At 36.0% G+C, this 14,020-nt stretch overlaps 1 protein-coding gene and 1 pseudogene across 4 annotated transcripts in view; one reads left to right on the top strand and one right to left on the bottom strand.

Annotated features, from left to right (window-relative positions):
• The window catches only part of VPS13C (vacuolar protein sorting 13 homolog C), a 175,134-nt gene that overhangs the window by 69,552 nt on the left and 91,562 nt on the right, over positions 1-14,020 (bottom strand). For all 4 annotated transcript variants that reach the window (XM_089907142.1, XM_022579675.2, XM_022579677.2 and 1 more), the window contains 7 exons: positions 13,584-13,692; positions 6,742-6,878; positions 4,885-5,041; positions 3,856-3,935; positions 3,301-3,360; positions 2,440-2,596; positions 541-657 (listed from right to left, as the gene is read on the bottom strand). In XM_089907142.1, coding sequence (XP_089763268.1) covers positions 541-657; positions 2,440-2,596; positions 3,301-3,360; positions 3,856-3,935; positions 4,885-5,041; positions 6,742-6,878; positions 13,584-13,692 — 817 coding nt within the window. The remainder of the gene's footprint in view (positions 1-540; positions 658-2,439; positions 2,597-3,300; positions 3,361-3,855; positions 3,936-4,884; positions 5,042-6,741; positions 6,879-13,583; positions 13,693-14,020) is intronic.
• Positions 8,840-11,691, top strand: LOC111177684 (intraflagellar transport protein 88 homolog; annotated as a pseudogene).

Here is a 14,020-nt window from a genome sequence, read left to right as displayed (position 1 = left end):
AACTCAGGCACGGAAACATTAATTAATTTGCTCAAGGTCAGCCAGTAAGTGTTAGAGCCAAAATTTGAACCTTGGCAGGCTGGCTCCAGAACCCATGGTATAATATGAACTCATCTTTATATGAGGCTGATGATGAGTAAAGCTTACAAAATTTCTTTTAGAAACTTCTCTTCCTGATGCTATATAAGCACAAAAGACAAGGGAAACAGGGTAATGACATTTTCTTTACTCAGTGAGATGTTATGATATTCATTTCTCAGTTTAAAGTTATATTATTCTGAAAATGCAAACAGAACATGAGATTAAGCCTTAGACTTATTCTGAAAAATTTTTTAACATAAGGAATGTCTCACATCAGTCATGAATCATACCAAATTTACTTCTAACATTTCAAAGCACATCTTTGAAAAGTTTGCAAGAATCTTCAATATAAGTAAACCAAAAGACGACTCATGAGAAATCTACCGTGCAACAAGCTCATTCTTCCTGAAGGTCTATGTAAAGAAACAGAAATACCTACACCAAGAAAAAGTTACTTACCATGTATTCTAATATCTGCAATATTATACTTCTGATCACAGACAAAGACATTAAATGCATTTAATTCAGCTATGACCTTTAAATCAAACACATCATCTTGAGAAGTGTTGCTGGATACTGAAAAGTAATAGAATCCTAGTGATTAGCAAAGTGCAAAGATGATATAACATAAAATAATCCCAAAATCACTAAAATAAAAGTACATTATGAACTATGAAGAACCAAAAAGGTCTCCATTAAGATTACATATAATTAATATTATTTTTAAATGTCAATCAGACAGCAAGTAGCATATTTCCAGCCAAATTAAAAATAAAGGCAACGTTTACTAGCACCTTATAAGTATAATTTTGCTAGATGGAAACTTTACTGTAATTTTTCTTGTGGGGAAAAAGGAAACCCCCTATATTAGAATTCTAAGATTCCATTAGAGCTAAATTTTGATTTGGAACTCCTTTTCATATCATATATTAGATCAAAGAAAAATATTTCATGAAAAATTGAAATAGTGATGACAGTAAAATATGTATTATTAACTATGACACATACATGTTATTAACTATAGAGACAACTTCCCTAGATTATATTATGTTTCTCCATGAAGAATCCTAAAAAAAGTTCTATAAGAGATGAACATAAAGGGCTAAAGTTAAGAAAAAACAAAAAATTATTTTATAATGTGTATTTGTGTCTGTGCACGTGTATAAAAATCACAATCAAATGGATTCTCTTAATCTATTTTAGTCTAGGTCCTGATTGATAAATTTAAGATATAATTTCCTAGAGATTTGTCTTGACTGGAGGAAACACTTTTTCCTATAAAACTGTAAAAGTATGGGGACATCAGTCCTTAATCACCGAGATGATAAAAGGGATTTTTTTTTTCCTTTAAGATTTAAAGTAGCAAAATCAAACCATAAAAAATAGCTATTTGGCATAACTAGAAGATTGTTTCTTTGGATTACTATTTTTTGTAGTTTATTGTGAGCTTAAACATTGCTTTTTCATTTATTCAACTGTGTGCATGTGCGTGTATATGTATGTATATGTTATGTAAGTATTTCCATGGATATTAATGTAACAAGTACATTAAAGATGAAGAAGGTAAAACTCTTTTACTCTAGTTTAATGCAAAAATACTGCTCTGCTCCCTGGTAAAAAAAAAAAAATCTCATCCTTGTATCAGATCTAATATTACTAACAGTTTTCACTTTAAAGATGCCAGTAATATAGATATAATACAACTAGGTAATGGTCTGAAAATTAAATTACCAGATGTTAGATACTCACATCATATGACATGAAAGAAAAATAATTAAAATGATATTTGGTTTAAAAACAGGCACATGTTCACTCACGCTACACCACATCTAATATTTCACAGCACAAATTGTGGCATGTGCCCATATCTCTATGTGACTTAAATACAGTTTTGGTTAGAAACCAAAGTGAGTCTGTCTCTTCCATGAGATTGTTCCTTTTGTGTTTTGCAAAGCTGAAAACTGTTGAGCACCAGGTAGTTTTAACTGACTGACTGAAATGGGCCTTTGTTACTATGCATGATTGTGTTCATATTTTAATTACTTCCTCACTTTCACTGGAGTGAAGGTTACAGAGACATCAATGCAAAGTATATACAACTTTATTTTACATAAAAGCTAGGCAGTGAAATCAAATATAAATACGTGATAAATATTAAACACTTATTTAAAATCTCTCACTAAACTGCTCTATTATACCATAGGGATAAAATCTGCTTTCTTTTGAAACCAACCTCATCTGTCAAAGCAGCTAAAACATTAAGGTGATAAACAGTTATCTTAGCTTGAAAATACATGTTATTATATGATTATTAAAGTTCAGACAGAAAGTATTAAACCATGACTCAAAAGTTAATACCAGTTTTGGCAATGATACTTCTGGACTCCCCCATAAGTGGCTTCAGCTCCGATTCCTTCTTAGAAGGTTCAGAGGATGGAAAAGCAGATGATAAAAAATCCATGAAGGACAGTAAAGCTTCCAAATGAAGAACTAAGTTTAAGGATGAAAATGAAACCTAAGATAATGAACAATTAGAGAGGCAGATTTCAGATATGGAAACATTTTTATGTCAAACCTCAACATATACAAGTAGCACAAGAATAGTTCAACTAAGGACTTCTTTTTTGAGAAAGAACTCACTATTACTTTGTTAACCTTTACCAGACAATAAACCAACACTGCCCACTCCCACACCCAACAGTAATTCTAACCTCAATGGAACTTGATAGGCTTTAAGTAAAGATACAAGAAGTATTATCAGCCTTAGGTTGGTCGGTCCCCTTACGGATGGTCCCAAGACAGACTATACACGCTCAAATGGATGATGACCAATGTCTGTACCGAGCCATACTTTTAGCCTTACCCTTAATTTTTTCCTAATACTAAAGCCAATTCATTCAAATGTTTAATGCTTCCATCAACACTACGCCAAATAACCATAGTGAACAAAATTTCCTTAAAAAATATTTCATTTGTGTACAATAAGGAATCATTAATTAATATCTGGGAAACAAGGAGTCCTTTAGGAAATCAAATCAACTTTTGTAATAACTTTATTTCAACTCTCCATCCATTTCTTTTATCTACAAAATTAAACCTATTATTATCACCACCCTTATTCTAATTTTAGGGCTCACAATCTCACAACTGAAGATGGCTTTGAAGCTAGATTTAATCATTACTATAATCTAACCTTATAGTGAATTAGAAAAGGTTTACCTGAAGTCTTTGTTTGGTACTGTCATGGATGGTTTTAAATTCTGGTCCATCACTGTCTGCCTACAAATAATGGAGGATAAAGCCACTGGGTTGCAAACACTAAAAATTCACACACTGAAAAAATATATATATATTCTTTACTTTTCAAAGTATGCTATGAAAACACTGTAAACATATTTCTTAAAGGCAAAGAAGAACATGCCAAAAACATGACCACATAAGCATTTCTTATATTCTACAGAAGCAAAAACCCGAACTCCTTATCCTACCTGGCAGGAAATGCTCAAGGTAGGGGAAACTGTCAGTGTATCTAGATTAAAATAGATTTTGCTTCAAATTACAATGGAACTTTGTATACATCTACTTATTCAAAAACATAGGATTAACTCAGAAGTTTACTGAAATTATCCAGGATTGTCAGATGCTTGCATAAATCACTATAATTAACCAGTTTTAGGATGAAAAATTTTAGGGGAGAAAACCAAGATATTATATACAAGGGGATGACATAATTTCATATATGCAAATATTAAAGAATCCTAGAAATGAAACTACCTTTTTCAATAACATTTTCAGAAGGGGTTCATCTGTTACATTAGAAGAGTTAATAATGTGAAGAGGTTCTCCTTTAGAGTCTAAAAGAGAAAAAAGAGAGGGTAGGTTCATTATTAAGTCGTTTTAGACATTTCAAATGTATTTAAAAATAGACCAGCCAGTTACACAAATATACGTTTGTCAAAACTCAGAGTTGTACGCTAAAAAGGGTGAATTTACTGTATATAAATCGTATCTCAATAAAGCTGGCTTTGAAAAAAAAATTAAAGAAACTCCAAAAAACACAAAAAAAACAGCACTGGCCAATTATAAACGCTATAACATTTGGTACTACTGGTATTACTTATTTGAACAAATCATAATAAAGGACAAAGCTATAAAATACTTAAACTAGTGATTATTCTCAATACAAGTTTGCTTTACTTAAAGTTACCCCATAGAGCTCCTATAACTTTAAACACCCATACCAACTTTAAAAGTTGGCTTGGTGCAATTTAGAAAGTGAATCTGAAAGGCTGAAGAGACTACAAGGTGATGTTAAATTTTTCCTCTATATATTTCTGGGTTGTTTAATTTTTATTTTTCACAAGTATATATTAATGTCATTAAGCACAAATAAAAAACACTTATGTAATTTTAAAATAAATAAAAGACCAAAGAAAAAAAGTTACTTCCTAGTAAATTAACTCACCTTTCAAAAAGGGTCCCTGGGCTCTATACCTGGGTATTGTTCTCAGAGCACAGTTATAATGTTATGTTGCTTTTCATAAGTACTGAAGTGTTATGTGCTGAAGACATATGCCTCATTTTTCTTTTAGATATATTCTACTTTGTGCTAAATATTTAGATATAGACTTACTTTATGATAAATAACTACATAATGAATTTTAACTATCAAATTACTTCATATTAATGTAATAACTTTAAATAATTATGGTGACACTAATAAATATGCTTCATGTTGATAAAAAGGTAGTGACCATCTGCCTATTACATGCACAATTTACAGAGACTATACTTCACACTTACCAGTGAACTCAAAGCATTGCATACTAATTTTTTTTAGATAAGCTTCAGCAGTCAGGTCGTAGGCTTTAACTCTAGCTTCCAGTCCAAGCTGCAGGACATTTAGTTCACATAAAGGCCTTCCTTTCTTTTCTGCTTTTTCCATCAAAGTAATCACGACCTAGAAAAAGGTACCAATATTACCACAAACTATTTCACTAATATACACTGAAGATAAGTTAATTTAATAATCATCCGGAATGATATTATCAAAATATTCATACAGCGTAAAGATGTTCACTTCTATTTGTGCCTGGAAATTACCTAGGGTTATTTACTTTGGAAGGCCCACTTACTTATTCAGACTTTTAAAGCACTGTCACTGTATTTTAATGGATTTCAAGATAGTTATGAAAAAAAAAAGTTGTTCTGCCTAATTCCCGGAAGTCCTAGTCTGATGGATGGTGTCAGACTAGATCTGAAAGTCTGAGATAAACAGTCAATTTTTAAACTACTCCTAAGGCAAGGTTTCTCAACCTTGGCACCACTGACATCTGGGGCTGGATAATTCTTTCCAGTGGGGAGTAGTCCCATGCACTGTAGGCTGTTTAGTGGCATCACTGGCCTCTACCCACTTGTTACCAGTAGCCCACTCTCTCTCTGGATAGTGACAACCAAAAATGTCTTCAGACAATGCTAATTATCAGCTTGAGGGGAGGATGCAAATTGCTTCCCCCCACCCTAATCACTGTCCTAAGGGAAGGGAACTGTAATTATATGTATTACAAATAATATTAAAAAGGACTTACAGGTTTTATATGTACATATGTTAATGAAACCCATTTGCAAATAGAATTATTCATTTATCAATGTTTCAATTATCAAAGCCTAAAAATCTTCAATAACTGTAACATTAACCAGAAAAACAGCAGAGGTTTAGCATGAAGGAAGTTAGTTTCAAAACATGTATTTCAGATCAAAAAAGTAGCGCTCATTTGTTTAAAAGTTTATTATTTTTGACTCAAAGATAGAACATAACCTCTGCACAGCTATTTAACAATGAAGGGATTTTGGAGAAAATTCTTCTAAGTCCCTGTATCCGCGATGCTTTCCCACATACACACATGTGTGCCTGTCCCTCTTTCTACCCTGTCCCAGCCCCTTTCCTAAACTCCTTTCCTCAGACTGTATCTTCTTCTTCTTTAAAAATTCAACTAAATCTCACTTCTTCCAGGTTATCTTCCCTGACTCTTTCAGACTGCTTAGATGCCCTCTTCCTACCATCACTGCCACAAGCTCCCTGGGCACATTTTTAATGGAAGTACTTAACAAAAATTTTAATTGTTTTCTTGTTTGAGTTCAGAGTTTGTCTTTTACTTCTGTATCCTTAGCACTTAGTACATGCAATGAATATCTGTTATGTGTGTGAACACAGAAGAGGAAAATTCATTTAACCTTACCTTAAGAATCTGCAGGTGGAAAGCAGGTAATGGTAATATAACATTTTTTAAATGTAGGCATATTGTGTTTTATTCTATTAATGGTTTCTAAAATTTGCAAAGAATTTCTCTGTCATTTTTCCCTTTCCTGCCTTCCCTATATAAAATCCAAAGCAGGCCACATTCCAACTGCCCTAAAATCATTTGAAAAGCCTGTTACAGGGCATATTACCATTTTCTCTGTAAATATTATATCCCCCAAATATAACTCATCTTTAGCAAACTCTCAAATTTTTAAACATTTCTACATACAAATTACAAACAGCCTTTGTAAGCTTTTTCTATCCATATCAATAATCTACAAGTTTACTTTATTAGAGGTAATTCCAAATATCCATTATTTATCCACCTCATTTTATAAAAACAGATGAAAATTACACACCTCTTTGATTTCAAATTTCAGCAGCATATTAATGATGTCTACAGATCTAATTGCTTCAACTCCAGCTGTTAAACTATCTTGTGAAACATGCATATCTTGTTTTAATGTAGAGATTTCAAGTGGCTCTTTAGTTTCACCTAAAGATGTTTAAAAGAAATTCATTCACTTCTATTCACACATTTCTTACATGAATACTCAACAAGGACTTATACAAGTACTCTGGACTTGGTTCAGGCATTGAAAATCCACAAATCAGTCATACACAGCTCTAGCCCTTAGAAAGCTCATGGCTTAGTAGAAGAAACATATATACTTAAAATACAAACAAAATAAGAAGGCCCCACCTAGTCACATTAAATGGACAAATGTTAATAGTCTCTAGATAAAGTACGTAGAAAGCACAGAACTAAGCATGACACTGTCATGAGAAGGTCAAGAAAGTCTTAATAGGAGAGTTATAATTCAAGTAGAACTGAAGGAGCTCCTCACACAGAGAAGAATAAAATAAGAGGTAGTAGAAAACCACAGAGAGATAACACATCAGGATAGGTTTTGCAAACAGAATGGAGTTTGATATGGTTACATCATAAGGAGGATAATAAGAGCTAAGGCTTGATATGAAAGAAGCGGGGGGGGGGGAGTTAAAGCCTCTTCAAGAATCAAAAGTAAAACCATATGAATATGACCCTGTTGTCCTGAAATTCACACATCCTGAAATGCAGTAAAATTGCTTTCTAAACTGTAATACACAACACTAATGATAGCTATCACTTGCAAAGTACTTAATCTCTGTGTTGGATGTTGTGCTAACAGACGTTCACAGACTATCTCATTTAACTCTTATAACAACACTTTAAGGTAAAACCTTTACATTGTCCTTATTTCACATATGAGCAAATTGTGGTCCAGACAGATTCAGTACCTTGTCTAGTGTTTTCCATATGGAAAACCACTGCTGTTAATTATTACCTTTGAGAAAGCAATGCACAGGGCAAGGTTTCTTAACTATCACCTTATTTCAGCACTGTTCCAAACATAATGTGATTGAGGGAAAATAATTCTACCAAATATTTTGCTTCTACAAAACAATTCCTGGAACAGGCAAAGATTTCTTAAATAGGAAATAAAAAGCATTGATCATTTTTTAAAATTGTGTATTAGAATTCATTAAAATTAACTAATTCTATTAAAAGAAAACCTATTAAGAGAGTGAAAAGGTAAAGCACAGATAGGGAGAAGATATTTCTACACATACACTAACATGTATACATATAACACATATAACCAGCAAAGGGCTCCTAACCAGAATGAATAAACAACTCCTATACACCAATTAGAAAAAAGACCATACCTCAGTAAAAATAATGGTCAACAGACTTGAATGATCATGTCATAAAAGAGGACATCCAAATGGCATATGAAAAGGTTTTTAATTTCATTAGTTACCAGGGAACAAATAAAAAACATAGAGATACTACTATATAACCACCAGGATGGCTAAATTTTACAAGACTGAGGATAGCAAGTACTGGTGAGAATGTGAAACAACTGGAACTCTCATACATTGCTAGTAGGAAAGTAAACTGGTTCAACCACTTGGAAAACTGTTCAATATAGCCTGGCGTGAGTTACTGAAGCGAAATGTAAGCTAACATATGACCCGGTAATTCTACTCCTAGCTATATGTCCAAAAGAAAACAGTATATAAGTGTGCCGAAAGACTACAATGACATTCATAGCAATTTTACTCATGACAGTCAAATACTGGAAACAGGAATAAAAAGAACAAACTAGCGCTATAGACATCAACACGGATGAATCCCACAAAATGTTGAAAGAAGCCAAGGGATCCGCGCGTGGCAGCGCTGCAGCCGCACAGCTCTCTGCTGAGCCCCAGAAAGGCCGCGCCGGCCCCGCCGCGCTCGCGGTCACGCTGCTCCCCTCGCCGCGAGCGGGGAGAGGGCTCGGGGCGGCGTGGGTGCCTGCCGCCCTCCGAAGGGGCCGTGGGGACGGGGCGCGGGGGCTCTGCCCCCGGCCCGTGCCCACCCCCCCACCCCGCCGGAAGCCGTGCGCGGCCCTCAAGCCCCGAACCCTGAGTTCGTGGCGCGAAGCTCCGAAATCCCCGGCAAGACTCTGCGGAGGCACGAGCTCGGGCCCACTCTCACAGAGGTACAAATGATGCAAAATGGATACCTCGCCCCAGAGACAGATGAAGATGATCTTTAGTCTGGCTATAATGACTACAATCCAACCTATGATACCGAGGAACTGGAGAATGACACAACTTTTCAGCAAGCTGTGAGAACTAGTCATGCCAGAAGACCTCCCGTAACTGCTAAAATACCAAGCACAGCGGTTGCTAGACCTGTAGCTACTGGGTATGGGTCCAAGACATCCCTGGCATCAGCAGTGGGAAGACCAATGCAGGGGCTCTTCAGGATGGAGTTACTAGACCCATGACAGCAGTGAGGGCAGCTAGTTTTACCAAAACAGCTTTGAGAGGCTCTGCGTTCGATCCCCTCGGTCAGTCGTGGGGCCCTGCACCGCCCCTGGAGGCCAGGAACGAAGACAGTCGAGAAGAAAAGATGAGACAAGTGGAGAAGAAAGTAAATGAGTCGGTAGAAGAAAGCTGTATTGCTAACAGTCGTGGAGACTTAAAATTGGCCTTAGAAAAGGCAAAAGATGCAGGAAGAAAAGAGAGAGTCCCGGTGAAACAAGGAGAACAAGTTACAAGTCCAGAAAACATCAATTTGGATTTAACTTAATCAGTTCTTTTCAACTTGGCCAGTCAATATTCAGCTAATGAAATGTATGCTGAAGCACCAAACACCTATCAAGTTATAGTGAAAAATAAGATGTTTAGCAATGCAGGACGGTTGAAAGTGAATATGGGAAATATTTATTTAAAGCAAAGAAATTATTCCAAAGCCATTAAATTCTACCAAATAGCCTTATATCAAATTCCAAGTGTCCATAAAGAAATGAGGATTAAAATTATGCAGAACATTGGAGTTAACATTTATTAAAACTGGGCAGGGCTTCCCTGGTGGCGCAGTGGTTGAGAGTCCACCTGCCGATGCAGGGGACACGGGTTCGTGTCCCAGTCCGGGAGGATCCCACGTGCCGCAGAGCGTCTGGGCCTGTGGGCCATGGCCGCTGAGCCTGCGCATCCGGAGCCTGTGCTCTGCAGCGGGAGAGGCCACGGCAGTGAGAGGCTCGCGTACCGCAAAAAAAACCACACACAAAAAAACCTGGGCAGTATTCAGGTGCCATTAATTTATTTGAGCACATAATGAGTATGGCACCAAATCTGAAGGCAGGCTTCAACCTAATCCTTAGTTACTTTTCTGCTGGAGATTGAGAAAAAATGAAGGCATTCCAAAACTTGATTGCTGTTCCATTAGAAACTGATGAAGATGATAAATACATTTCACCAAGTGATGACCCACATACTAATTTAGTGATTGAATCTATAAAAAATGATCATCTAAGGCAAATGGAATGTGAAAGGAAAGACATGGCAGAAAAATACATCATGACAGTTGCAAAACTCATTGCTCCTGTAATTGAAACATCTTTTGCTGTAGGTTATGATTGGTGTGTTGAAGTTGTGAAAGCTTCTCAGTATGTAGAGCTGACAAATGATCTGGAAATAACGCAATTACATACCTGAGACAAAAGGATTTTTAATCAAGCTGTAGAGACCTTTAAAATGTTTGGAAAAAAGGACAGTAGAGTGAAGAGTGCAGCTGCACCCAACCACTCATTCCTGTATTATTTGGAAAATGAATTTGCAGAAGCCGGTAGCTATGCAGATTTAGCTGTGAACTCTGACAGATATAATCCGTCAGTTCTTACTCATAAAGGGAACACAGTTTTTGCAAATGGTGATTATGAGAAGGCAGCTGAATTCTAAAATGAGGCTCTAAGAAATGATTCTTCTTGTACTAAAGCACTTTATAATATTGGCCTTACCTATAAGAAGCTAAACCAGCTTGATGAAGCTTTGGACTGCTTCCTGAAACTTCACGCAATCCTAAGAGACAGCACCCAAGTCCTTTACCAGACAGCAAGTGTATACGAATTAATGGAAGATCCCAATCGAGCTATGGAATGGTTAATGCAGCTGATCAGTGTTGTTCCAACTGACTCCAGAGCTTTGTCTAAACTGGGAGGATTATATGACACTGAGGGGGATAAATCCCAAGCATCCCAATATTACTATGAGTCATACAGGTATTTCCCGTCCAACACTGAAGTCAACAAGTGGTTCGCAGCCTATTACACCGAAACCCAGTTTTGTGAAAAAGCCATTCAGTACTTTGAAAGAGCTTCTCTTATACAGCCTACACAGGTGAAATGGCAGCTGATGGTAGCTAGTTGTTTTAGAAGAAGTGGTAACTACCAAAAAGCGTTAGATACTTACAAAGATATTCACAGAAATTTTCCAGAAAATGTTGAATGTCTACGTTTCTTGGTACATCTCTGCACAGACACTCGATTAAAAGAAGTTCAAGAATATGCAACAATACTCAAGAGATTGGAAAAAATGAAAGAAATCAGGGAACAGCGCATCAAGTCTGGCAGGGATGGCAGCGGGGGTCCCCATGGTAGGAGAGACAGGAGCGCTGGCAGTGACAGTGGCCAGAACTGTGGCTCCAGTAGCAGAGGCAAGCGGCTCAACGCCCAGCTCTGAGCCCTGCCTGGGACAGACGAGCCTCATAATGAGAGCAGCAGTAACAAGGAGCCAGATGCCTCCTATGTGGATCCGCTTGGCCCGCAAATAGAAAGACCCAAAGCCGCAGCCAAAAAGAGAGTCAACAAGGATGAGTTTGCTGATGAACAGTTAGGAGATGATTTGCTTCCAGAATAATATATATTTTATACTATTATTTATTAAAGGAAAGAAATCACCTTACAAGAGAATACTCATGTTAAAGTTTGGATTAATTATCCAAACTTTAATTTTGCACACTGTCAAAACTTTAAATAAGTGTAATAGTTCTATGAGTATGGATTTAGATTTTGTTTCGCTTTTAATGGAATAAAAACATGTGAAAATTAAAAAAAAAAAGAAAGAAGCCAAAAATGAAAGTAAATTCTCTATGATTCCATTTATATGAAATTCAAAATGAGGCAAAACTAATGCATGATATTACAAATCAGAATGGTACTTAATTCTGGGTGGATTCAGGGTCAGGGTGGGTGTTTGGTATTGATAGGTAAAGGCATAGGGAGAGCTCTAGGGTGCAGTGCTGGAAATGTTCTATATCTTAATCATGGTGATTACACTGGTGTAGCCATATATAAAAATCCACTGAATTGTACACTGAAGATTTGCACACTTTACTATATGTATTAACGTACTGTAAAAAAAGGTTTTTCCACCCTAGTATTTTGGGTTTTTTCTGAGACACGATTGACATGTAATATTACATTAGTTTCAGGTAAAAAAAAGTTTTTTTAAATTGAAAAAATACAGTGAGATACCATTTTTCACTCAGCAGCAAACTGGCAAAAATTTTTAAATCTGGTAATACACTGTTAGAAAAAGCACAAAAAAACCACCTGATGGGAGTACAAAATGAGTATAAGTTCTATGGGGGTCAACTGGCAAATCTGTCAAAATGTTAATAAAATTAATTTTATTAAAGGTATTGATTGAATTCAATTATTATTTTAATTTAACAAAAACTAAATACCCTTTAACCCAGCAGTCCTGGTATTTCCCCTACAGATAAACATGCACTTGTAAAAAAGTGTATGTACAAGGATATTTAATGCAACACAGTAAGAGTGAAAGACTGAAAACCACCTGAAATGTCCATTGATAGGGATTTGCTAACTAAATTATGATACTTCAACAGAATTTAATACCAAGCAGCCATTAGAAAGAATGAGTTGTATCTATACACCGCATATATATAGATAGGGAATGAACACCAAGACACTGTGTATGTATATGTGTACATATAAAACAGCTTAAAAAATAAGTCTGGTAGTTACTTTGCCTTTAAGGGCCACTGTATCTAATAATTTAAATACTATTTGCATTTTTATTGCTGTACAATTTTTTCAGTATCTTTGTTCACTGGTAATTTATCAACCACTTCACTTTATACAGCTAAAAATCAGATCAAGGGACTTCCCTGGTAGTCCAGTGGTTAGGAGTCTGCACTTCCACTGCAGGGGGCATGGGTTCGATCCCTGGTCAAGGAACTAAGATCCTACATGCCACACAGCACGGCCAAAACAATTTTTTTTTTTTAATTTTTAAAAAAATTAAAAAATAAAAGTCAGGGCTTCCCTGGTGGCGCAGTGGTTGGGAGTCCGCCTACTGATGCAGGGGGCGCAGGTTCGTGCCCCGGTCCGGGAGGATCCCGCATGCCGCGGGGCGGCTGGGCCCGTGGGCCATGGCCGCTGGGCCTGCGCGTCCAGAGCCTGTGCTCCGCAACGGGAGAGGCCACGGCAGTGAGAGGCCCGTGTACCGCAAAAAATTAAAAAAATAAAAAATAAAAGTCAGATCAAGTATGCTACATAGCCTAGTGCCAACTTAAAATGTTTTTTTCTCTATACATGCAAGTTCAAAAATTTTTCCAGAATTCAGCATTGATCTGAAACCCTTCTTTATGGCCTCCGCCTAACTCATGCAACTTAGAAATAACTGACTTTACTCAACTTAAAAGCAAACTATGGTTTTATTCAATAACATCTTATTTGTTTTCTTGGTACTACAAATCGCAATTTGTAAATATATGTTTGTTTACTTCATTTTTATTGTTTGTCTCCCCTAAAAAATTGTAAAAAGACATTTATTACACCACCTACTGTCAATCTCTTACCTGTCTCTTGCACTCTCGGTTTCACTTTATTCAAGTCTTCAGTAGCCTCACCAAGATTTTCTGCTAGTATTCGAAATAAAAGATTAAGATCGTCTTGATTTAGATTAACCTGTGAAATATGTTCCAAGAAAAGATAAAGATATTTCATTTTAAAATGAAACAATTTTAATATGGAAAACAAATCCTTAGTAACAAAACACTAAGGACAGGAAACTCTTAACATTGACCAAAAAGTTATAAAATCACTGTACACTCAAGTATTCCACTACTTATGTTAAAAATTTCATTTTCAAATATAAGACAGTGTTTGGAGAAAAACAATGTGATTTACAAGTCAATATTAGTTTCATCTACTTAACCAATATGACCCTTAGTGAAAGCTAATAATTATTAAAGAAATCAGATCACTTTTTTTAATAAGTGACTTTCAGAACACA

Source organism: Delphinapterus leucas, chromosome 2 (genome assembly GCF_059928025.1).
Source record: "Delphinapterus leucas isolate spDelLeu-1000000601 "Yukka" chromosome 2, BTC_Dleu_Yukka2, whole genome shotgun sequence".
NCBI classification, from domain to species: domain Eukaryota; kingdom Metazoa; phylum Chordata; class Mammalia; order Artiodactyla; family Monodontidae; genus Delphinapterus; species Delphinapterus leucas.
This window is presented reverse-complemented; position numbering and strand designations above follow the sequence as displayed.